The 22,584-nt window shown below is 35.0% G+C and overlaps 4 protein-coding genes across 9 annotated transcripts; 3 read left to right on the top strand and 1 right to left on the bottom strand.

Moving 5' to 3' along the window:
* Positions 1-992: 992 nt before the first annotated feature.
* On the top strand, positions 993-4,794 carry LOC117916414 (shugoshin-1-like). Of its 2 annotated transcripts, XM_034832395.1 has the most exons (9): positions 995-1,555; positions 1,658-1,695; positions 1,919-2,027; positions 2,113-2,136; positions 2,244-2,312; positions 3,525-3,563; positions 3,668-3,761; positions 3,859-3,919; positions 4,224-4,794. In XM_034832395.1, the coding sequence occupies exons 1-9, from the start codon at positions 1,385-1,387 to the stop codon at positions 4,510-4,512; spliced, it is 894 nt and encodes a 297-aa protein (XP_034688286.1). In that variant the 5' UTR covers positions 995-1,384; the 3' UTR covers positions 4,513-4,794. The 2 variants fall into 2 exon arrangements, with proteins under 2 accessions (XP_034688287.1, XP_034688286.1); XM_034832396.1 differs by lacking the exon at positions 3,525-3,563 and having other exon boundaries at positions 993-1,555.
* A 132-nt stretch (positions 4,795-4,926) lies between these two features.
* LOC117916415 (salutaridine reductase-like) lies at positions 4,927-7,236 on the top strand. Of its 2 annotated transcripts, none has more exons than XM_034832398.1 (5): positions 4,927-5,341; positions 5,444-5,673; positions 6,059-6,133; positions 6,271-6,453; positions 6,582-7,236. In XM_034832398.1, exons 2-5 carry the CDS (start codon positions 5,605-5,607, stop codon positions 6,957-6,959), a joined length of 705 nt encoding a protein of 234 aa, XP_034688289.1. In that variant the 5' UTR covers positions 4,927-5,341; positions 5,444-5,604; the 3' UTR covers positions 6,960-7,236. The 2 variants fall into 2 exon arrangements, with proteins under 2 accessions (XP_034688289.1, XP_034688288.1); XM_034832397.1 differs by having other exon boundaries at positions 5,444-5,975.
* Positions 7,237-10,160: 2,924 nt separating this feature from the next.
* On the top strand, positions 10,161-13,305 carry LOC117916413 (salutaridine reductase-like). Of its 4 annotated transcripts, none has more exons than XM_034832390.1 (6): positions 10,161-10,537; positions 11,264-11,412; positions 11,516-11,759; positions 12,139-12,225; positions 12,391-12,573; positions 12,702-13,305. In XM_034832390.1, the coding sequence occupies exons 1-6, from the start codon at positions 10,511-10,513 to the stop codon at positions 13,077-13,079; spliced, it is 1,068 nt and encodes a 355-aa protein (XP_034688281.1). In that variant the 5' UTR covers positions 10,161-10,510; the 3' UTR covers positions 13,080-13,305. The 4 variants fall into 4 exon arrangements, with proteins under 4 accessions (XP_034688281.1, XP_034688284.1, XP_034688282.1 ...); XM_034832393.1 differs by having other exon boundaries at positions 10,162-10,389; XM_034832391.1 differs by lacking the exon at positions 10,161-10,537 and adding an exon at positions 10,609-10,761.
* Positions 13,306-16,697: 3,392 nt separating this feature from the next.
* LOC117916306 lies at positions 16,698-17,288 on the bottom strand. Its single transcript, XM_034832261.1, has one exon. It carries the CDS (start codon positions 17,286-17,288, stop codon positions 16,698-16,700), a length of 591 nt encoding a protein of 196 aa, XP_034688152.1.
* Positions 17,289-22,584: the final 5,296 nt, after the last annotated feature.

Raw genomic sequence — 22,584 nt, 5'->3', positions numbered from 1 at the left:
GATAAAACTTAATACTTATTATTTAAAGATTTAATTTGGTTTTAAATTAATTTATATTTTAATTGTTGATTTAAAACTTATTACATAATTTTTATTTTAAAAATTTAGATTATTTGATAATGGGATAAAAAAGGTTAAGTAATAATGGATGACCGTAGAGTAGTAAAAAAGATCGTAAAGGTAATTAGAACAAATGAAAGTGAAAAAGGTAAACCAAAGATGTGGATTAAAAAATAAGACTTAAAATTGTTTTTGATTTTAAGTCACATCATTAAATTATTTTACCAAACATACTTAATTATTTACTTAATGACTTAAATTAAATTATTAAATCATTTTAAGTTATTAAGTTGGTTTATCAAACACCCATTAAGTTCAAATCTAAAGACCAACGATGGATTTTAGGATTCAATTTCGATGCTTTAAATCAAATGTTGAAACTGTTGCTAGACAAAACTTATTTAGGCAGGATCTGTGCACATAATTTTTTGAAGCATATAACTAATTTTTATATTTTGAATAAAATTATTAGAGTAATATGTAAAACTATAAAAGTGTGATGTAGTTATTAGATAAAGCGAGGTTTTTTTGAGGAAAAAGGCATGATTGTTGGATAAGAAAAACGATATTATATTTGATAATTAGAAAAAACTGATAAAAAATAATTAAAAAATGAAAATAGCAAATAAGATAGGATAATTAAGTAATTTCCTAGGGCGACCTACAATGCTATTAAAGATAAAAACTTGTAATTATGTAATGATAATAATTGCAAATTTGTGTCATTGGAAAAAAATTAGTCCATAAATTAATATAGCATCATACATGAGCATTGAAATTGTTAGGTCACCATTGTACATAATTATATCAGATTTGGGCCGAAATGGGCTAGCCCAATCCTAGCTTCAATTTTCATTCAAATGGGTGTTGAAAACTGAAAAGCTTCAAAATGAGGTTCGGGATGGTTTGAGATTTTAAAATTAGGTTCGGAAACAAAAGAAGATTTGGTTCGGGAAGCCGTTTCAATACCCAAGCTCCCTTTGATAAACTACTTTGCCTTTTTGCTTTCTCTTTGCCCTCGTTCCTTTCCCTTTTCGTTCCTTTGATTTCCGTCTTTCTTGCTTCCCTCAAAAAATCCTCAGAATCATACAGATTTTGGCGTTGATTGGTGCCGCAGCAGCACTTCTGGTGCTTTTATAAAAACCCTAGAACCCTGCTTCGTCTGCCAATCCCTGTGATTTTCGCTTCGGTCTACTTGAATTCCTCTTCTGGGTTTAGTTTTTCTGAACGATATTTATTTGCTTCGGATTGTTTGCCATATTTCTTGATTGCCCATTACAATTCTTGGGGTTTGCCTTAGGGTTTATAGTAACAATCTCATACAATGAAAGGGGAAAAAATGGCAAAGAGGTCTTCGACTTTTGGAAGTATAATGAGGAAGAGGCTGTCTGACATTACCAATTCCCAGTCTCAACTGAAAGTCTCTGGCCAAGAAGAAAAGCGGTCACCACTAAATAACTTGTCCGCTGAAGACTACATCGATCAACTTCTGAAGGTATGATTTTCTCTGGGTCTTCGTCATTTTCTGCAATCTTGTTCTCTCAATTGTGAGCCAAGTTGGCTTACTGAGGTTATTTGGTGTCACACATTCGACCAGGAAAACGCGGCACTGATGAAACTTCTCGCAGAAAGACAGTATCCTATGATTGTTGTTTGGTTGCTTAAGAAAGCTCACAAAACAAAACCAAATCTGAGCATAATGCTACTATTTGTCTTAGTCTGAGGGAAAGCTTTTCATTTTTCAGGAAATTGTAACAATATAAAACAGAAAACTCAAAATTCTTTTCTATTTTCCTTTTTGCCGGTTTCCCAGAAACCCAAGGAAGGATTGGAATTTTCCTTAATTTTGGATGGACAGGAAAATCATAGAATTAAGTGGAGTTGAGCTGCAGAAACTGCGAACCAATTATCAGAAACTGCAACTGCAGAATTGGAACCTTGCTCAATCAAACAGCCAGATGTTAGCGGTTTGTCTGTTCCCCTCTTCTCAACTGTAATGGCATAATCTATCACTTGTGGAATTCTCATTGACTGTTTGCTCCTAATTTGCAGGAACTTAATTTAGGTAGAGAAAAGGTAAATTAAGATTTTGAACTCCTTATTCATTCTAGTATTTTTTTGGTCAATTTCTCATCTGTGTTGTATCTGTGCTCTGAAAATGATTTGATATTTGCTTATTTCAGATGAAAGCAGTGCAGCATGAACTTATCTGCAAGGAGGCTTTGCTGAAAGCAAATAATTTGGAACTAGAGGTTCTTTCCGACCCTCTCTTCTACTTTCAAATTCATATGATATGCCCAAACCATGGAGTTTGAAATGTGGAAAGGGGACTAATTAACGTGAAGTGCATGCATTCATTACAATTGTCAACACTAGTTACACTACCAATCCTTGTTCTCATGGTACTACTCCTCCTTACACGTTCAGAACTTAAAAGCAACCACTGATGACTTACCAACTATATGAGTTATATACAAGCACCAGCACACTAATCTCACTGTAGATAGAAATTGCCAGATTGACTATTGAGCTAATTCCAGGCACGCATTGACATTGAAGAAGATAACTAGATTAATTATAATTTGTAAAAGGTTTGTTTTATCCCTACTTTTCTAATTTTTCCTTTTTTTTTTTTTAGGATTTCCTTATATTATTTTAAGATCTTCAGTAGGTTTTAGGATTTTACTAATCAAAATTGAGTGCAGTAACGTTTATTAGGTTTTTTTTTATTGTTTTAAGGATTGTAAGAATCCTATAAGTTGGCACCAAGAATGAAACAGGACAACATTATTTCTTTGTTTAATAAAACTTTCCTAATTTTTTCGTCTATCGTAATTATTGATTCAAGGTGATCCTAATTGATACTATGGTTCAATACCATGGTTTGAGTTGTTGAAGACAGTGATATTCCTTCCTTTTTATGACACTTCCAGTATCTTGTAAACCCTAAGATAAGCTAAAAGAAAGAAAGGCCAACAAAACCCTGACATTGAGGCCAATAATAAATTAAAAAACTCCTGAATAGGAAAAATCAAAGCTACTGTCAAACAACACTAACTATGCCTGCTGGTTACTAAGGATTGCTATTTTTATGAAAGCTTTATTCTACTCGATTCCTCTTAAAATAATATTATTATTACTAAGCTACCTTCCCATGGACATTAGCATGGCTTTGGTAGATTGGCCCTTCTACTTAGCAACTACAAGCAACATGAAGGACTTACCAACAATTTGGTTACACTTACCCTGCCTGCAACAAATTCTTCTCTGAAATAGCAAATTTGACCTATGAAAATGCCAAAAAGAACTAACCTAAGGTAGGTAAAAAAAAAAACCCTAATTCAATTAGAAAATTATCAATAACTATCAAATTAGATCCAGATTAGCTAGATAGATGTTCTAGTAATGTTGAACTCCAACATAATTTTTGTTTGGTTTACCAATAAACCTCCTAAATTTTGCAGGGAAAAGCAAAGATGAATTGTCAAAAAACTGGCATTCAGGTGTGTTTCATCAAATTTCTTCAAAGGTTATCTGCTCTTGTTAGAAATTGTTCAGTTCTCTGCGTTTCTATCACTTACAACTTGTTTCTCTCTGCTGGCTTAAGGAAGTAGAGGACAAAGCAGGTGAATCATTACCTAAAGCTCATGATGCCAACAGACTTTGCAAGGCCAACAGAAGACGTCCGGCCAGAAGTCAATGTATTCACAAGAATCTACAATACCTCAATAGAATATTTGGTGTCCCCATTATATTGTCTTCTTTAACTAACATATGGCATTTTCGGCATATCTGCAGCAATGGGATCTTCTACTGCATACCAACAGGTTGAAGAAAAAGAGACAGTTGAAACTAAAAGGTTGGTTTACCCATGTACTATTATAGCAAAATGCATGTGTTTATAAATCGACATGGACTGAGAAATGTGTACATCCTTTTGACATGCCATAATTCAATATTTTCATTCCTAAAGAAGCATTTTTTTTTATTTGCTATCTCTTACCATAATAACTGAATGTCAGCCTATCCTTAAAAGCCAAAATGTGATATCTGCATTTTTAGTCTTCAAACATATTCTGACACCTCATACTCTTGTCAACTTCTTGAACCTATTCAACTAATGCTAAAAGGTGAAAAACATATCTTCCTTTCCCTTTGCTCAGGCATTGTTCAAGGAGGCAATCTTGTAGGTTCAAATCACAGCAGAGGGAACCTAACGGGGACTTGTTTGAGATAGAAGATGCTAAACTTCCAGTTGGTTGGCATGAAGGTGGACTGGCTCCATCTAATTCACCGATCAAAAAAGAAGAGGGAGATGAAAATTGTGTTGAAAAACATGAAGCTCGAGGATCACAGAGATCATCAATTGGAAGACCATTGCGCAGAGCAGCTGAGAAGGTCCAATCCTATAAGGAGGCTCCACTTAATACCAAAATGAGGAGATTTGAGTGAACAGATTCTACTTTGTACCAGGTTATATCCTTTCATATAGTGAGGAGTAGAGCGGACCCAGTCGAGTCCTAAGTTGCTTCTACATACTCTGGCATTATTGTAACTTATGTTTGTGGATTGTGGTGCTTTTTTATTTTTCATTGTTTAGTTCTTTGTTTCCTTTGCTCCGGGTTTGTCTCACTGTAACTGCATAATTGATGTATCATATGTGTGTTCTTCTAGCTGACGAATGAGGAATACTAAAGTATTAATGACCATGGAGTAACTTGTTTGATGAGTAAATTTTAAACAGATGATATGCCTACTTATGGGAGATGTGGATTTCACAGCATTGACTAGCATGGTTGGGAAATTATTCAGTTTTTACTTAATACCTTACAAGTCAGGTCAGTCAGATGTTTGGGGTTACATTATATTGTCATGCCCAGAACCCATATTTCAAACAAGAATCTGCTGTACATACATTATACATTATACATGATCTTTGGACATGCCCAGACCATGTCCAAAGAAGTCCATATAAAATTTATGTCAGAGTTGGTATTGATCATGTCAAGATATAACGTTAGTATATCTTATATTAAGCTTATGTAGCAATCATCATCAAGTGAAATTAGTTAGAAATACGATAAAATTGATGGCCAGAAGGGTGAGAATGAATATTGTATTGGTTGACTTTGGAGAAGGGTGAGAATCACCATGTGCTGGAGATCACCATTTACAAGGTGTGCATTAAAAAGAACCTGGAGAAATGTTCAGTTGAGCCTAACATTCCTCATCTGATTCAAAAGAAAATGGCATCAACCATCTCAGATTCAGCAACAATGAGGTATATACTTTTTTTGAGCGACATGTTGTAAACTACAAGTCATAGCTGTTGAGAATAAAAAGCATTTGCATATTCTTATAACCATTTATTTTTGGTTTTCAGATATGTAGTTGTAAAGGAATTGGACTAGAGATATGCAGACAGTTAGCTTCTAATGGAGTCATGGTGGTATTAACAGCTAGAGATGAGAAGAGGGGTCTTGAAGCTGTGGCAAAGCTTCACGAATCTAGCCTGTCTAATGTAGTTTTCATCAGCTTGATGTGATGGATGCCAATAGTATCACTTCCTTGGAAAAATTCATTGTAGCCCATTATAGGAAGCTTGATATTTTAGTAAGGAATCGAGCATTTTGTGAGGAGCATTTTTTTACTCATTTTTCTTCTGCTAGGGGAAAAAAGGGAAAAAAATCTTGGGGATTTGGGAGTTTGAGATTAGTATGATACCTCACTTACAGGGCTTTGAAAATTTTATACCTCAATAAGGAAGAAAAGAAAAAACATTTTAATCATGTAGGGAAACATTTCTTGTTGCCTTACTTCATCTTACCATGATAAGAACAATAAAAGCAAATTTAAGAATACAAGAAAATCGAAATCAGGTAAGCTGCCATTCATTTGGAGTGAGTGCAAGCCAGGTGAGAATAAATATAACAGCAATATAAAGAGAACCAGAGGGATTCCAAATTGATCAGCAATATGAAATCAAAATTTTATGCAGGTGAATAATGCAGGGGTTAGTGGAGCCATTGTCGACTGGGAAGCAATTAAGACCTTAAAACTTGAGGACGGTAAGGTATGTAATTACATGCTCTTGAAAACTCATCACCAGGAACACTAAGCTCATCTCAATGTCTATCAAAGATATATTGCAATGGATAAATTTAAAGAGTCAGATATCATCAATGATTGAATATTGCTTCACTGATGCAGAATAATACTAATGTAGCTGAATTGCTGAATAAAGCCTCAAAGCTAACTTATGGGTTGGCTGAAGAATGTGTAAAAACAAACTGCTATGGCACCAAAGGGGTGACTGAGGCCCTTCTTCGATGCCTTCTGCTATCAAATTCAGGAAGAATTGTGAACGTGTCTGCAGGTCTTGGAAAACTTCAGGTATGTAAATGTAATTGCACCTTCACGGGGAAATGATAAGACCAAAGTCGAATTTTATAATGCATGAGTCATGTCTAGCATTTCCATTAATCATAAGATTAATGTTGAGTTCTTCCTTATTTTATCAGTTTGTCTCCAATGAAAGGGTTAGAATGGAGCTAAATGATGTTGATGTACTCTCAATAGAGACAGTAGATGAGATAGTAAATGAATTCCTCAAGGATGTTAAGGATGACATGTTACATGACAAAGGCTGGCCAACTCAGACATCTGCATATACAATCTCCAAAGCAGCCATGAATGCTTACACAAGGATTGTTGCCAAATCATACCCAAGTCTCCTCATAAATTGTGTTTGTCCTGGTTTCGTCAAAACCGATACGACTTCCAACACCGGTCTCTTCACTGTTGCAGTGGGTGCCAAAGGCCCTGTTATGTTGGCTTTGCTTCCAGAGGGAGGACCTTCTGGCCTCTTTTTCGAAAAGATGGAGGCATCAACCTTTTGATCATAAGTCAGTTACAGGAATGAGTTGGTTTCCTGCTTTATGTATTTCCTATGGTTGTATTTGTAAGGTTATCCAACTTTTCCTATTGCTTTGCTGAGACAATGGGGTGATGAATGTGAAGTTTCTCTTGTATTCAGTGTTATAATCATGAACTTTAGCTGTGTCTGTGACAATTGATAATCCTTTTAAAAGTAGGAACTAGGAAACCGGTCTCATTTCTTACTTTGTAATGTTCATTTTTTATTCATTTCAATATATGCAAATTAATTCTTATTTAATAAAGAAATTCCACGGGATAGGACATGGGATTGGAAGCTCAATTTGAACTGGCATTCAGGTATTTCATCTAATTTCTTTAATGGTTATCCGCTCTTGTAAGAAATTGTTCAGTTCTCCACATTTCTATCACTTACTACTTGTTTCTCTCTGCTGGCTTAAGGAAGTAGAGGACAGAGCAGGTGAATCATTACCTAAAGCTCATGATGCCAACAAAGTTTTGCAATCTCAACAGAAGACGTCCTGCCAGAAGTCAATGTAGTCACAAGAATCTACAATAACTCAATAGAATATTTGGTGTCCCCATGTCGGGAAAGTTGTGTTTGCAGCCAGCTATTTGAAAGTAATACGACAAACTCCAATCAGCTGGAAGCTGGAATATGAGATTTGACTCTCAAAGGAGAAAATATTATCTTTCTCATGCACTCTTTGCTAACACCATTTTATGTTCCTAGATTGCCCCTCCTTGCCCCTCCTTGCCTCCATGTTAGCTACAACCCTATCTCTATATCATCAGCAAGCCCTTCATGTCACAAGAGAGTTAAAATTTAAAAAACAAAAAAATCTGAATTTGAAACCTTTCTTCTAATTGATTTGGGAACATTTCTCTCTCTTGGTTTCATCATCCACACAATCTCAAGACCTATATAAAATTTTCCAAAAATGGTCTCATTTGAGAGAAAAAAAAAAAACCATTAATTCAAAACTCCAACCTGTGTGTTTCTCTCTTGTCACGTAAAAGTGCAACAAAACGGATCATTCCATCTTAAGAATGTTCGGTTAAAAGATGACTTCAAGAGGCGCATATGTGATTGTGAAATTACTGCAACAACGCGTACCCGAACGAAAAGCTAGAATCTAAAATATTGGCTTCATTAGCAAGATATATTTTCCTGTCATTGAGTTGTATTTTACCCTAACCCCAAATTGAAATTTGAAGGTAAATAATTTTTATTCAAAGAAAAAAAAGGTTTCAAATTAAGGAAATAACAATCGGGTATTTTTCATAGATTTCAAATTCAGATTTTTCTATTTTTTAAATTTTAAGTTTCTCATGTGACATGGAGGGCTTGCTGCTGATATATGGAAAAGGCAAGGAGGGCAATCTAGGAACGTAAAATGGAGTCAGCAAAGAGTCTACCATAAAGATAATATTTTGAGCTTTGACCCAAAATAGTGCGTTTTAAAAAAAAATTCCAAAAAATAAAGTTGTTTTCAAAATAATGCCCGATCTAATGCGTCTGTGCCACATAAGCTGCCATGTCATAAAACCTTAGTTGGTGACTACGGTTTTATTTTTCTAAAGTGGTTAGAAACCGTAGTTACCAACCACGGTTTTAACTTTAAGTTTAAAGCCGTAGTTGGTGACTACGACTTTGATTTTTTTTTTTAAAATGGTCAAAGCCGTAGTCACCAACTGCGGTTTTAACTTTATATATATTTATATATAACTTTAATTTTTTTAATAAAAATATTATATTATTTTGATTTTAAATATACTTATTTCATTATTTTAAAAATAATAATATACGAAATTAAATAATTGATATTTTTAATTTGATATAAAAATATATTTTTAAATTTTATTAAAACAATAAGCACTATATTTAATATAAATATAATTAATTAATTAAAATAAAATATAATAAATTATATTTATTTAAAATAAATAAATTATAAATACCTATTTAGAAAAATAAAAAAGTAATATAAATTATTATATTAATTAATAATTTTTTATATATTATATATAAGTGGTATATAATACCCCCCACACACACACACACACACATATATATATATATATATATAAAAGTTTAATTTAAGTTTAAAATTTATCACATTTTTATTTAAATATATAAATAAATTTTATTAAAACAATTGACACTATATTTAATATAAATATAATTATTTAATTAAAATTAAATATAAATAAAATATAATAAATTATGTTTATTTAAAATAAATAAATTATAAATGCCTATTTGGAGAAAAAAATAATATAAATTATTATATTAATTAATAATTTTTTTATATATATTATATGTAAGTAGTATATAATATCACACACAAATATATATATATAAAAGTTTAATTTAAGTTTAAAATTTAGCATATTTATTTAAATATATAAATAAATTATTATCATATCGATATAATATTATGAACTTAAATTAAAATATGATAAATTATAAACTTAATTGAACTTATATACATGTGACATTATATACCACTTACATATAGTATATAAAAAATTATTAATTAATATAATAATTTATATTATTTGTTTTTTAATAGGCTTTCATAATTTATTATATTTTATTTATATTTAAATATAATTAAATAAATATATTTATATTAAATATAGAGTATATTATTTAATAAAATTTAAAAATATATTTATATCAAATTAAAATTATCAATTATTTAATTTCATATATTATTATTTTTAAAATAATGAAATAAGTATATTTAAAATCAAAATAATATAATATTTTTATTAAAAAAATTAAAGTTATATATAAATATATATAAAGTTAAAACCGCAGTTGGTGACTACGGTTTTGACCATTTAAAAAAAAAAGTCAAAGTCGTAGTTACCAACTACGGTTTTAACTTTACGGTTTTTAACCACTTTAGAAAAATAAAACTGTAGTCATCAACTACAGTTTTATAACATGGTAGCTTATGTGGCACAAACGCATTAGATCGGATATTATTTTGAAAACAACTTTATTTTTTGGAATTTTTTTTTAAAACGTAGTATTTTGGGTCAAAGCTATAACATTTTCTTTGGACAGTCAAGTCTCGTATTACAGATTGTCCTGTCACTTTCAAATAGTTGGCTGCGAACTCAACTTTCCCCGACATTTAAAACAATGAATATATCGATTGATATTGGCCTTTATAACGATGACATTATCGGCCCTGCAATCAAATCCCCAACGCTCAAACACCATCAAGCCACCTACGGATAGAGAGAGAGAGAGTGGGGAACCTAGCAAAAGCAGAGAGCTTCCTCTGCAACCCACGCCCACGCTCACGCCGGTGACACTATGGAGACGAAGTAGAGAGATGAGATATCAGCACCCAAGATCGTCGCCAATGGAGGAGGAGGGATCCGCGAAGGTGTTGCTGTCCACTCCGTGGTGAGGTTAGCAAAGAAATGCCCTCAACCTCCTCTTCTCAGACACCTCAAAGACAATCACGGCTTGGACTAAAAAACTTTTCAAAGACTTCATCGGGGTCATCTTTTTCATCACGGGTCTTCAATCATGGGTCGTGATTCTAGTAAAAAATTTGTCAGTTTGTTGTTTTGGTCTCTCTCTCTCTTTGCTGCTTTGCTGTGATTTGAAAGGAAATTTGTTTGTTTAGAGTTTAACTCAAAAAAAATTTCGGTAACTCGGATGATTCGCCCGAGTCAACTCGGTATCTCGACCGAATCAACTGAGTTTAACCGATTCCTGGCCGAGGATGTTATCGGGTATGGGACTCGGCGCGGAACCATGCAGCATTGACTATCATGGTTGGGAAATTATTCAGTTTTTGCCTTTAGGTATTATATTCTTACTGGTCAGGTCAGATGTTTGGGGTCACATTATATAGTCATGCCCAGATCCCGTATTTCAAACAAGAATCTGCTGCGGAAACTTGCAGAAGATTCTTTTTGGATTTGATAATTTTAAACATTTGGCTTGGGGCTTGGATTATTCTGCTCAAAATCTTCAATAAGACAAAAAGTTTTGAAGAAACTATAAAGAATATCCAAATTGCATGGTGAAATTCCTATAAAAACTATGCTTTTGTACATACCTATATATAGATGACCATGTCCAAAGATGTCCATATAAAATTATGTCTAAGTTGGTATTGATCTTGTCAACGTCTAACTTTACTATATCTTATATTAAGCTTATATAGCAATCATCATCAAATGAAATTAATTAGAAATACAATAAAAGTGCCCGACAGAGGCCTATTCAAAGGTGGAATGAAGATTGTATAATTTGTATTGGTTGATTTTGTAGAGGGGTGAGAATCACTTTGTGCTGGAGATCACCATTTACAAGAAGGTTTGCATTAAAGGGTACCTGGATAAGTGTTCAGTTGAACGTAGCATTCCTCTTCTGATCCAAAAGAAAATGGCATCAACCACCTCAGATTCAACAACAATGAGGTATGGCCTTTTTATAAGCTACTAGTTGTAGACTGCAACTCATAGCTGTTGAGAATAAAAAGCAGTAGCATATTCTTAATTACTATTTATTTTTGGTTTTCAGATGTGCAGTTGTAACTGGAGCAAGTAAAGGAATTGGACTAGAGATATGCAGACAGTTAGCTTCTAATGGAGTCATGGTGGTATTAACAGCTAGAGATGAGAAGAGGGGTCTTGAAGCTGTGGCAAAGCTTCACGAATCTAGCCTGTCTAATGTAGTTTTTCATCAGCTTGATGTGATGGATGCCAATAGTATCACTTCCTTGGCAAAATTCATTGTGACCCGTTATGGGAAGCTCGATATTTTAGTAAGGAATCAACCCTTTTTGGAAGGACATTTTTTACCCATTCCTTCTGCTAGGGAAGAAAAAAAATACACCTTGGGGATTTGGGAGCTTGAGATTAGTATGATACCTTACTTAGAGGTCTCTGAAAATTTTATACCTCAATCAGGAAGACAAGCAAAAACATTTTAATCATGTAGAGAAACATTTCTTGTTGCATTACTTCATCTTACTGTGATAAGAACAGTAAAAGCAAATTTAAGAATAAAACAAATGGAAATCAGATAAGCTGCAATTTATTTGGAGTGATTGCAAGCCAAGTGAGTATAAATACGATAGCAATATTAGGAGAATCAGATGGATTCTAAGTTGATCAGCAATATGAAATCAAAATTTTATGCAGGTTAATAACGCAGGGGTTAGTGGAGCCATTGTCGACTGGGAAGCAATTGTGACAGCAATTAAGACATCAAAGCCTGAGGATGGTAAGGTATGTAAGTACATGCTCTTGAAAACTCATTACTAGGAAGTCTAAGCTCTTTCTCAATGTCTATCAACCATATATTGAAATGAATAGTTTTGTAGTTTCATTTCTAAGTTTAAAGAGGACAGAGTCAGATAGTATCAATGACTGAATATTGTTTCACTCTTGCAGAATAATATTAATGAAGCTGAATTGCTGAATAAAGCCTCAAAGCAAACTTATGGGTTGGCTGAAGAATGTGTAAAAACAAACTACTATGGCACCAAAGGAGTGATTGAGGCCCTTTTTCCATGCCTTCTGCTATCAAATTCAGGAAGAATTGTGAATGTGTCTTCAAGTCTTGGAAGCCTTCAGGTATGTAAATGTAATTGCACCTTCAAGGGGAAATTCTAAAACCAAATTCAAAGTTTATAATGCACTAGTCCTGTCTACCATTTCCATTAATCATTAGATTAATGTTGAGCTCTTCCTTATTTTATCAGTTTGTCTCCAATGAAAGGGTCAGAATGGAGCTAAATGATGTTGATGTACTCTCAGTAGAGAGATTAGATGAGATAGTGAATGAATTCCTCAATGATGTTAAGGAGGACATGTTACATGACAAAGGCTGGCCTACTCAGACATCTGCATATACAATCTCCAAAGCAGCCATGAATGCTTACACAAGGATTGTTGCCAAATCATACCCAAGTCTCCTCATAAATTGTGTCTGTCCTGGTTTCATCAAAACCGATATGACTTCCAACACTGGTTTCTTTACTGTTGAAGTGGGTGCCAAAGGCCCTGTTATGTTGGCTTTGCTTCCAGAGGGAGGACCTTCTGGCCTCTTTTTCCAAAAGATGGAGGCATCAACCTTTTGATAAGTCAGTTAAGAATGAGTTGGTTTTCTGCTTTATGTATTTCCTATGGTTGTATTTGTAAGGTTATCCTACTTTTCCTATGCTTTGCTGAGACAATTGGGTGATAGATGTGAAGTTTCTCTTGTATTCGGTGTTATAATTATGAACTTTAGCTCTGTTTGTGACAATTGATAATATTTTTATAAGTAGGAACTAGGAAAAACCAGTCTCATTTCTTACTGTGGAATGTTCATGTGTTATTAATCTCATTATATGCAAATTAATTCTTATTTAATAAAGAGATTCCACAGTGTTGAGTTTTTATCTTAGTTCCTCAATGAATTGAGTCGAACACTAATCCAAGACAAAGAAAACAATACCAAAAATCAAAACAGAAAAAAAAAAAAAAAATACAAGTAGGATATATGTGGTTCGAATCCAAGATTGAATTCTACATCCATAGATCAAGATCACCTCCAAAAATCCATTAAGATTGAACCACTTTACACCCTCAAGAACCTCTGAGAATCATCAAGCTCTCACTACAGTACAGAGAAAAAGACTCGCATTCTAAAATCCTCACTTCTTTTCTTCAATTCAGAAACTCCTTTTTTTTTTGTTCCTCTCACACCTTTATACAATGAGATATCTCTCATATACATGAGTACATGAAAAACATGCTAAGCAAAACATGTGTGCGAGCTTACACTTTCAGTTAGTTAATCAACCAACTCTACTTATGTGGCCAATCAATTTTGGACCACCAATTTCCTCATTCTCCACCTTGGTTCATAATTGATTTTGGATTCTTCGAATGATGAATTTGATCTGACTTAATCATTAGTTGCACACGACCTAGACCAAATCCTGGCAATACCTGAATTTGCTTACCGGTACAACTTTAGTTGCCATGTCTGCTAGATTATCAATTGTGGAAATCTTTGCCAACTTCACTGCTCCTAAGCTTACCACTTTTCTAATGAAGTGATATCTAATATCAACATGTTTGATCCTTTTAGGAAACATGGGATTCTTATACAGCTGAATTGCACTCTGGCTGTCTGAAAATATTTCCACTACACTATTCAGCACTCCAAGCTCCTTGACAAGTCCTTGAAACCAGAGAGCTTCTTTCATGGCTTTAGTAACTACTATATATTTAGCTTCAGTGGTTGAAAGTGCTACTATTGATTGTAGCTATGACTTCCAATTGACAGGCCCTCCAAATAAAGTGAAAATATAACTAGTTGTTGACCTTCTTTTATCAAGATCCCTTGCATAATTTGAATCCACATAACGTGTGATACCAACACCTTCTTTAGAAGATCCAAACTTCAATCCTACCCAAGAGATTCTCTCACATATCTTAGTAGCCATTTAACTCCATTCCAATGTTCCCTACCTGAGTAAGCCATAAACCTGCTCAAAACACTTACTGAATGAGCTATATCTGGTCGTGAGCATACCACTGCATACATGTGTGACCCTATAGCATTAGCATATGGAACATAATTCATTTCTTTTCTTTCATCTTTAGATTGAGGACATTGTGTCATTGACAATCTGAAATGTCCTGCTAATGGTATACTTATAGGTTTTGAATTCTCTAAGGAAAACCTTTTCAAAACTTTTTCTAAGTAGCCCTTTTATGGCAAAAACAAAGTACAATCCTCTTTGTTTCTTACAATTTCCATCCTGAGTATTCTTCTTGCTTTCCCAAGATCCATCATATCAAATTTTGACTTAAGAATCCTCTTCACCTCTTGAATTTGTGACTTATCTTTGCAAGCCAATAATGTATCATCGACATATATTAGAAGAAACATCATCAATCTTTCTTGTTACTTCTTGTAATAGAAGCAACCATCATAACTGCTCCTTTTGAAATCAATCTTTAGTATAAAGGTATCAAACCATTTATACCACTGTCTTGGGGATTGTTTCAATCACCATAACTATTGGTTTTGATTGAAACAAAGTGTAGAAACTCTCAGGAAGCAACAGAACGTTGAGGAATCTGAAGTGATGTATTTTATTAAGCTTCAAAGTACTTATTTATACAGCTAGCTTAAAACATAAAAACATAAAAAATAGCAACAAACCTGCTACCTGATAGATACTTCCTAACGAATAGAAACAAACCAACAAATACCTCCTAATGAATAGGTAAATCTTCCACAAGACTAACTTATTTGACTACTTCCACTTCAATCTACTCAGCTCCATGTCAGCAGCTCCTAAGACATGTCATTCAACACTCCTCCTTGTCTTTGGAGCTGCAAACTCCAAGCAGACTCCAAGCCTTTGCCTCAAGAACTCATATCTAGCTTTGGGAAGTGGCTTGGTTAAGATATCAACATTCTGACTTTCTTATCCAATTTGTCTCTCTTAACATGTGGAATGTAAGAGAAACAAAGACAACCAAATGTTTTTAAATTTTGTAGCCTTGGTTTATGGCCATACCATGCTTCAAATGGAGTCTTTTGTTGCAAAGCTTTTGTTGGCAGTCTATTCAGCAGAAAGACTGATGTATGTGTAGCCTCAGCCCAGAATTTCTTTGGCAGTCCTTTGTCATGCAGCAAACACCTTGTCATTTCCATAAGTGTTCTATTTTTCCTCTCAACAAATCCATTTTGTTGAGGGCCCATAAGGTGTTGTAAGCTGGTGCTCAATGCTGCCATTCAGTGATAGTATTCTCTGAGGTCCTCCCACATCAGTGTGTACTAACTGCAACTTCTGAGTAGCTCTCCAGGCCTTGTTTTGTGGGAAAGAAAGTCTTGTTTGTTTCCCGTATTGACAGGCTACACAAATAGGAGACTTCACCTTTAATTCAAGCAAGCCTTCTCCAAGATCGTTCTTTTTCATAAAGAGAAAGGCAGTATGATGAAAGTGCCCCAAACGCCTATGCCAAAGCATTGTATTGCTTTCTTTTTTATGAATTGCAGCCTGCTCTTCTTGCATCAAATCCAAGGCAAAGCTTTTGCCTTTCATTTGGACTATAAATACCTCTCTGCCTTGTGCATCAGCAATCATGCAATGATTGTCCTCAAACAGCACCTTATAGCCTTTTTCCAACAACTGACCAACACTCAACAGATTTTGATTAATCTCAGGAACATATAAGACATTAGAGATTAATTTCAAACCCGTGTGGCCTTCAATTGCCACTGTTCCTTTGCCTTTTACTACAAGATATGCTCCATTTCCAATTCTAACTTTGGAAATAACTGTTTTGTCAAGTTCGTTAAAGAGCCCTTGATCATAAGTCATATGGTTTGTACAACCACTGTCTATAAGCCAAGTTTTTGGGGAGCTGTTAGTGGCAAAGCATGATACCACAAATAGTTCCTCATCTTGAAGTTTTTCCACAGCAGTCTTGACTTTTCCTTGATGTTGTTGAGATTTGCATATCCTTTCCACATGCCCTAGCTGACCACACTTGTGACATCTTACATCCGGCCTCCACCAACACTTTTTTTGTGGATGATTGGATTTTTTATAGTAAGGACATGGTGGAAACTTTTGAGTGTTGTTGCAGCTGTTATTGTCGCTTTGCATCTCTTTCTTATATTGAGATATGGCCTGAAATGCACCCTCCACAGATACTTCTTGTCTCATAAGCCTCCTTTGTTTTTGAGCCTATAATGCATTCAACAGTTCTGCCAATGTGATACTTGACACATCTTTTGAGTTTTCTAGAGATGATATTGTAGTCTCAAACTTTTCAGGAATTGTTATAAAAATTTTCTGAACTATTCTAAAATCAGAAAAGTCAGTACCAAGAAGTCTTACTTTGTTAACAATACTAAGAAGTATGTCTAAGTAATCCTTGATTGTTTCTGATTCTTTCATCCTTTGCATCTCAAATTCTCTAATCAGGTTCAGCACTTGCATACCTTTGACTCGTTCATTTCCTTCATATTCCTTCTTCAGAAAGTTCCATATTTCATTTGTTGTCTTCAGTGTCATGATTCTGGTGAAAATTGTAGATGAGACAGCTGCAAATAGACTAGCTTTTGCCTTTGATTTCCTTTGCCTCACCTCATTGTATAGTTTTATCTGAGCCATAATTGGATTGTCGGACAGGGGAGGAACTTCATATTCCTCACTAACAGCTTCCCACAGATCACTAGCATCAAGGTAAGCTTCCATACGGACAACCCACACTTGATAATTTATTCCATCAAACACTGGAGGTGCCAGTGCATTCAATGAAGCTTCTGAGGTCATTCTGGATATTGTTTTGTAGGTTTTTTAGGCTCACTCACCTCACAAGTTACTCAAGAACTTGGCTTTGATACCAATTTGTTGGTTTTGATAGAAACAAAGTGTAGAAACTCTCAGGAAGCAACAGAATGTTGAGGAATCTAAAGTGATGTATTTTATTAAGCTTCAAAGTACTTATTTATACACCTAGCTTAAAATAGAAAAACATAAAAAATAGCAACAAACCCGCTACCTATAAATACTGCCTAAAGAATAGAAACAAACCAACAAATACTTCCTAAGGAATAGGTAAAGCTTCCACATGACTAACTTATTTGACTACTTCCACTTCAATCTACTCAGCTCCATGTCAGCAGCTCCTAGGACATGTCATTCAACAATAACTGCTCCTTTTCTGGCTCTTTAAAACCTTCAGGCTGAGTCATTAGAATTTTTTCTTCGAAGTCTCCATGTAAAAAGACAGTTTTAACATCCGCTCCAATTCCCAATCAAGCTAAGCTACAATGGACATCAACACTCTAATTGAGGTATGTTTCACCACTAGAGAGAACACTTCGGTGTTGTCAATGCCCACTCTCTTAATATACCCTTGAGCCACTAATCTAGTTTTGAACCTTACTAGTTCATTCTCAGTGGCACCTTGTTTCCGCTTGAATATTCATTTACAACTTACCACTTTCTGATTTGGCTTTCTTTCTATAAGCACACAGGTCTGATTTTTTTGTAAGGATCCAAATTCTTCAGTCATTGTTGTAAGCCATTTCATTGATTCATTGCAGTTTATAGCTTCTTGTTAAGCGAGTGGCTCACTCTCTTCGTACTCCATAGTAGTCACTAGAGCATAGGCAGTCAGATCTGCAAAACCAAACCTATCTAGGGGTTTTATGTTCCTCTTAGCCCTATCCCTTGACAAGAGATAATCAGGACCTGCTTCTTGTGAGCTAGTTCCTGCACCACCTTCAACATTTGAACCTGTCACCTCAGTATCTTCTGTCTATAGGCCACCATGTGCTTAATCTTTTTGTTAATCATGACCATCTTGAGATGATAACTCCACTTCAATCTCAAAATGGTCTTTGTCAAGTGTCAAGCTCCTGTTTTTAGAATCTTTCTCTGTACCTGCAGTGTTAGTCCTCATGGAAAACATTTCATTTTCATTAAACACAACATCACGGCTTATTATTATTTTAATACTCAGAGATTCTTTATTCCACAGCCTATAACCTTTAACACCCTCTGGATAGCCTAAGAAGATACATTTTATTGACCTTGGTTCTAATTTTGTTTCCCTTTGGTGAACGTAAACCATGCAACTGAAGATTCTAAGGTGATCATAGTTAGAAGGTTTTCCAAACCAAAGCTCTTTTGGAGTTTTAAAGTCTAGCACTAGATGGAGTTCTATTTACAAAATAGCAAGCTGTCATTACAGCTTCACTCCAAAAATGTTTAGATAAACCAGAACTGTACAACATACAAGTCACTCTATCTAACAATGCTCTATTCATCCTCTCTGCTAAGTCATTTTGTTGAGGTGTATTCCTTACTGTTTTGCGTCTTAAGATAACCTGATATTTACAAAACATTTCAAATTCCTCATTACAATACCCAAGTCCATTATCCTTAACACCTTTACTCTTTTATTAGTTTGATATTCAATCAAAGCCTTCCACTCCTCAACCTTAGTTAAGGCAGTATGTTCATCTTTAGTTTTTAACAAGTATAGCCAAACTTTTCTAATCATCACTCAAGGATAGAAAGTACCTGTTTCCACGGTGAGTAGAGACTTTTGCAGGCCCCCATAAATCCGAATGCATATATTCTAGTATATCGTTTGACTTGTGTGTTGCAGCTTTGAATGTCAACCTATGTTGTTTGCCAAAAATACAGTACTGACAAAAATCAATCTTACTGATGCTATCCCCACACAACAGGCCCTGCTTGTGCAGTTCTTTTAGACCTCGATCACTTAAGTGACCAAGTCTTCTATGCCAAAGAACTGTTTTAACATTTCAATTCTCAACACTGATCCCAACAAACCTTCTGACATGTGATCTTCTAGGATATATAAGCCATTCCTCTTTAGACCCTTCATGACAACCGTAACACCTTTTGCAATTGTTAATTTCCCATTTTCTGCTTTGAAGTTATAACCTGATTCGTCCAAACTTCCAAGAGATATGAGATTTCTCTTCAGGTCTGGTACGTGCCTGACCTCTTTGAGAGTTCTTGTCATTCCATCAAACATGTTAATAGCCACCGTGCCAATGCCAACCATGCTGCAGCTCATGTTCCTTCCCAGTAGCACCTTTCCACCATTAACTTCTTGATAGGATGAAAACCAATCTCTTCTTGGATGCATATAATAGGTGCAACCTGAGTCCAATATCCATTCTTCATGATTTTGGTTCAATGAAACAGTGAGTACCTCTACACTGTCATAGCCATCATCTACAATGGTAGCACTTCCTTGTACTTAGTCTTTTCTTCTTCTTGTCTATCTGGACAGATTCTTCTTATATGTCCCATCTTGTTGCAATGATAACACTTGACATTCCTATAATCTTTCTTACCTTTGGACTTTGATCCTGAACAAGATTTTCCTCTGTTTCCATTGTTATTTTTGTTCTGAGGTCTTCCAACAGTTAAACTTTCATCACTGTTGGTTTTGTCAGACGACTTCATATCCAACACCTTAGCATTCAAGGCATTCTGAACATCATCAAATGTCATGGCATCTCTGCCATATTTCACGGTTTCTTTAACATGCTTCAAAGATTTAGGTAGAGAGTTTAAGAGAATGATTGCCTTATCTTCATTCTCCATCTTAATGTCCAAACTCTCTAAATCCAACACCAAATTATTAAACTCGTGTAAGGCATACTAAAGTATTAATGACTGAATATTGTTTCACTGTTGCAGAATAATGCTAGTGTGGCTGAATTGCTGAATAAAGTCTTAACACAAACTTATGAGTTGGCTGAAGAATGTGTAAAGACAAACTACTATAGCACCAAAGCAGTGACTGAGGCCCTTCTTCCATGCCTCCTCTATCAAAATCTGGCAGAATTGTGAATGGGTCTGCAGGTCTAGGAAAGCTTGAGATATGTAAATGCAATTGCCACTTCAAGGGGAAATTCTAAAACCAAATTCAAAGTTTATAAGGCATTAGTCATATCTAGTATTTCCATTAATCATGAGACTAATCTTGAGTTCTTCCTTATTTTATCAGTTTGTCTCCAATGAAAGGGTTAGAATGGAGCTAAATGATGTTGATGTACTCTCGGTAGAGAGATTGGATGGGATAGTAATGAATTCCTCAACGATGTTAAGGACATGTTACATGACAAAGGCTGGCCAACTCAGACATCTGCATATACAATCTCCAAAGCAGCCATGAATGCGTACACAAGGATTGTTGTCAAATCATACCCAAGTCTCCTCATAAATTGATGTTTGTCCTAGTTTTGTCAAAACCGATATGACTTCCAACGCTGGTCTCTTTACTGTCGAAGTGGGTGCCAAAGGCCCTGTTATATTGGCTTTGCTTCCAAAGGCAGGACCTTCTGGCCTCTTTTTTGAAAAGATGGAGGCATCAACCTTTTGATCATAAGTCAGTTACAGGAATGAGTTGGTTTTCTGCTTTATGTATTTCCTATGGTTGTATTTGTAAGGTTATCCAACTTTTCCTATTGCTTTGCTGAGACAATGGTGTGATGGATGTGAAGTTTCTGTTGTATTCAGTGTTATAATTATGAACTTTATAGCTCTGTTTGTGATAATTGATAATCCTTTTAAAAGTAGGAACTAGGAAACCAGTCTTATTTCTTACTTTAGAATGTTCATGTATTATTCATCTCATTATATGCAAATTAATTCTTATTTAATAAAGAAATTCCTCGGGATAGGACATGGGATTGGAAGCTCAATCTGAACTGGCATTCAGGTATTTCATCTAATTTCTTCATTGGTTATCCGCTCTTGTTAGAAATTGTTCAGTTCTCCACATTTCTATCACTTACAACTTGTTTCTCTCTGCTGGCTTGAGGAAGTAGAGGACAAAGTAGGTGAATCATTACCAAAAGCTCATGATGCCAACACACTTTGCAAACCCAACAGAAGACGTCCTGCGAGAGGTCTATGTAGTCACAAGAATCTACAATACCTCAATAGAATATTTATACAAACATATGGCAGTTTCTGCATTTTTGCAGCAATGGGATCTTCTACTGCATGCCAACAGGTTGAAGAAAAAGAGACAGTTGAAACTAAAAGGATGGTTTACCCATGTACTATTATAGCAAAATGCATGTGTTTATCAATTGACATGGACTCAGAAATCCTTTTGACATGCCATAATTCAATATTTTCATTCCTAAAGAAGCATTTTTTCTTATTTGCCATCTCTTACCATAATAAATGAATGTCGACCTATCCTTAAAAGCCAAAATGTGACATCTGCATTGTTAGTCCTCAAACATATTCTGACACCTCATGCTCTTGTCAACTTCTTGCACCTATTCAACTAATGCTAAAAGGTGAAAAACATGTCTTCCATTCCCTTTGCTCAGGCGTTGTTTGAGGAGGCAATCTTGTAGGTTCAAATCACAGCAGAGGGAACCTAACGGGGACTTGTTTGAGATAGAAGATGCTAAATTTCCAGTTGGTTGGCATGAAGGTGAACTGTTTCCATCTAATTCACCGATCAAAAAAGAAGAGGGAGATGAAAGTTGGGTTGAAAAACATGAAGCTCGAGGATCACAGAGATCATCAGTGGGAAGAACTTTGCTCAGAGCTGCTGAGAAGGTCCAATCCTATAAGGAAGCTCCACTTAATACCAAAATGAGGAGATTTGAGTGAATAGATTCTAATTTGTACCATGTTATAACCTTTCATATAGTGAGGAGTTGAGCAAGAGCCAGTCAAGTCCTGAGGAATACTAAAGTTGTAATGACCATGGAGTATCTTGTTTGATGAGTAAATTTTAAACAGATGATAATGCCTACTTATGAGAGATGTAGATTTCACAACATTGACTTGCATGGTTGGGAAATTATTCAGTTTTTACTTTTTAGCTATTTTATCCTTACAAGTCAGGTCGGGTCAGGTCAGGTCAGATGTTTGAGGTTACATTATATTGCCCAGAACCCGTATTCCGGAAACTTGCAGATGCGGAAATAGGGCTAGTCAGCAGAAGAATTCGAACAAATTTTACTACTAACAAAGGGGTCTGGTTTACTAGGGCCGTCAATTACAGACTCCCGCTATGGCTATAAATGATATCAGATTATTTTCATTTTTC

The sequence above is a fragment of the Vitis riparia genome, chromosome 6, assembly GCF_004353265.1.
Source record: "Vitis riparia cultivar Riparia Gloire de Montpellier isolate 1030 chromosome 6, EGFV_Vit.rip_1.0, whole genome shotgun sequence".
Classification (NCBI taxonomy): domain Eukaryota; kingdom Viridiplantae; phylum Streptophyta; class Magnoliopsida; order Vitales; family Vitaceae; genus Vitis; species Vitis riparia.
This window is presented reverse-complemented; position numbering and strand designations above follow the sequence as displayed.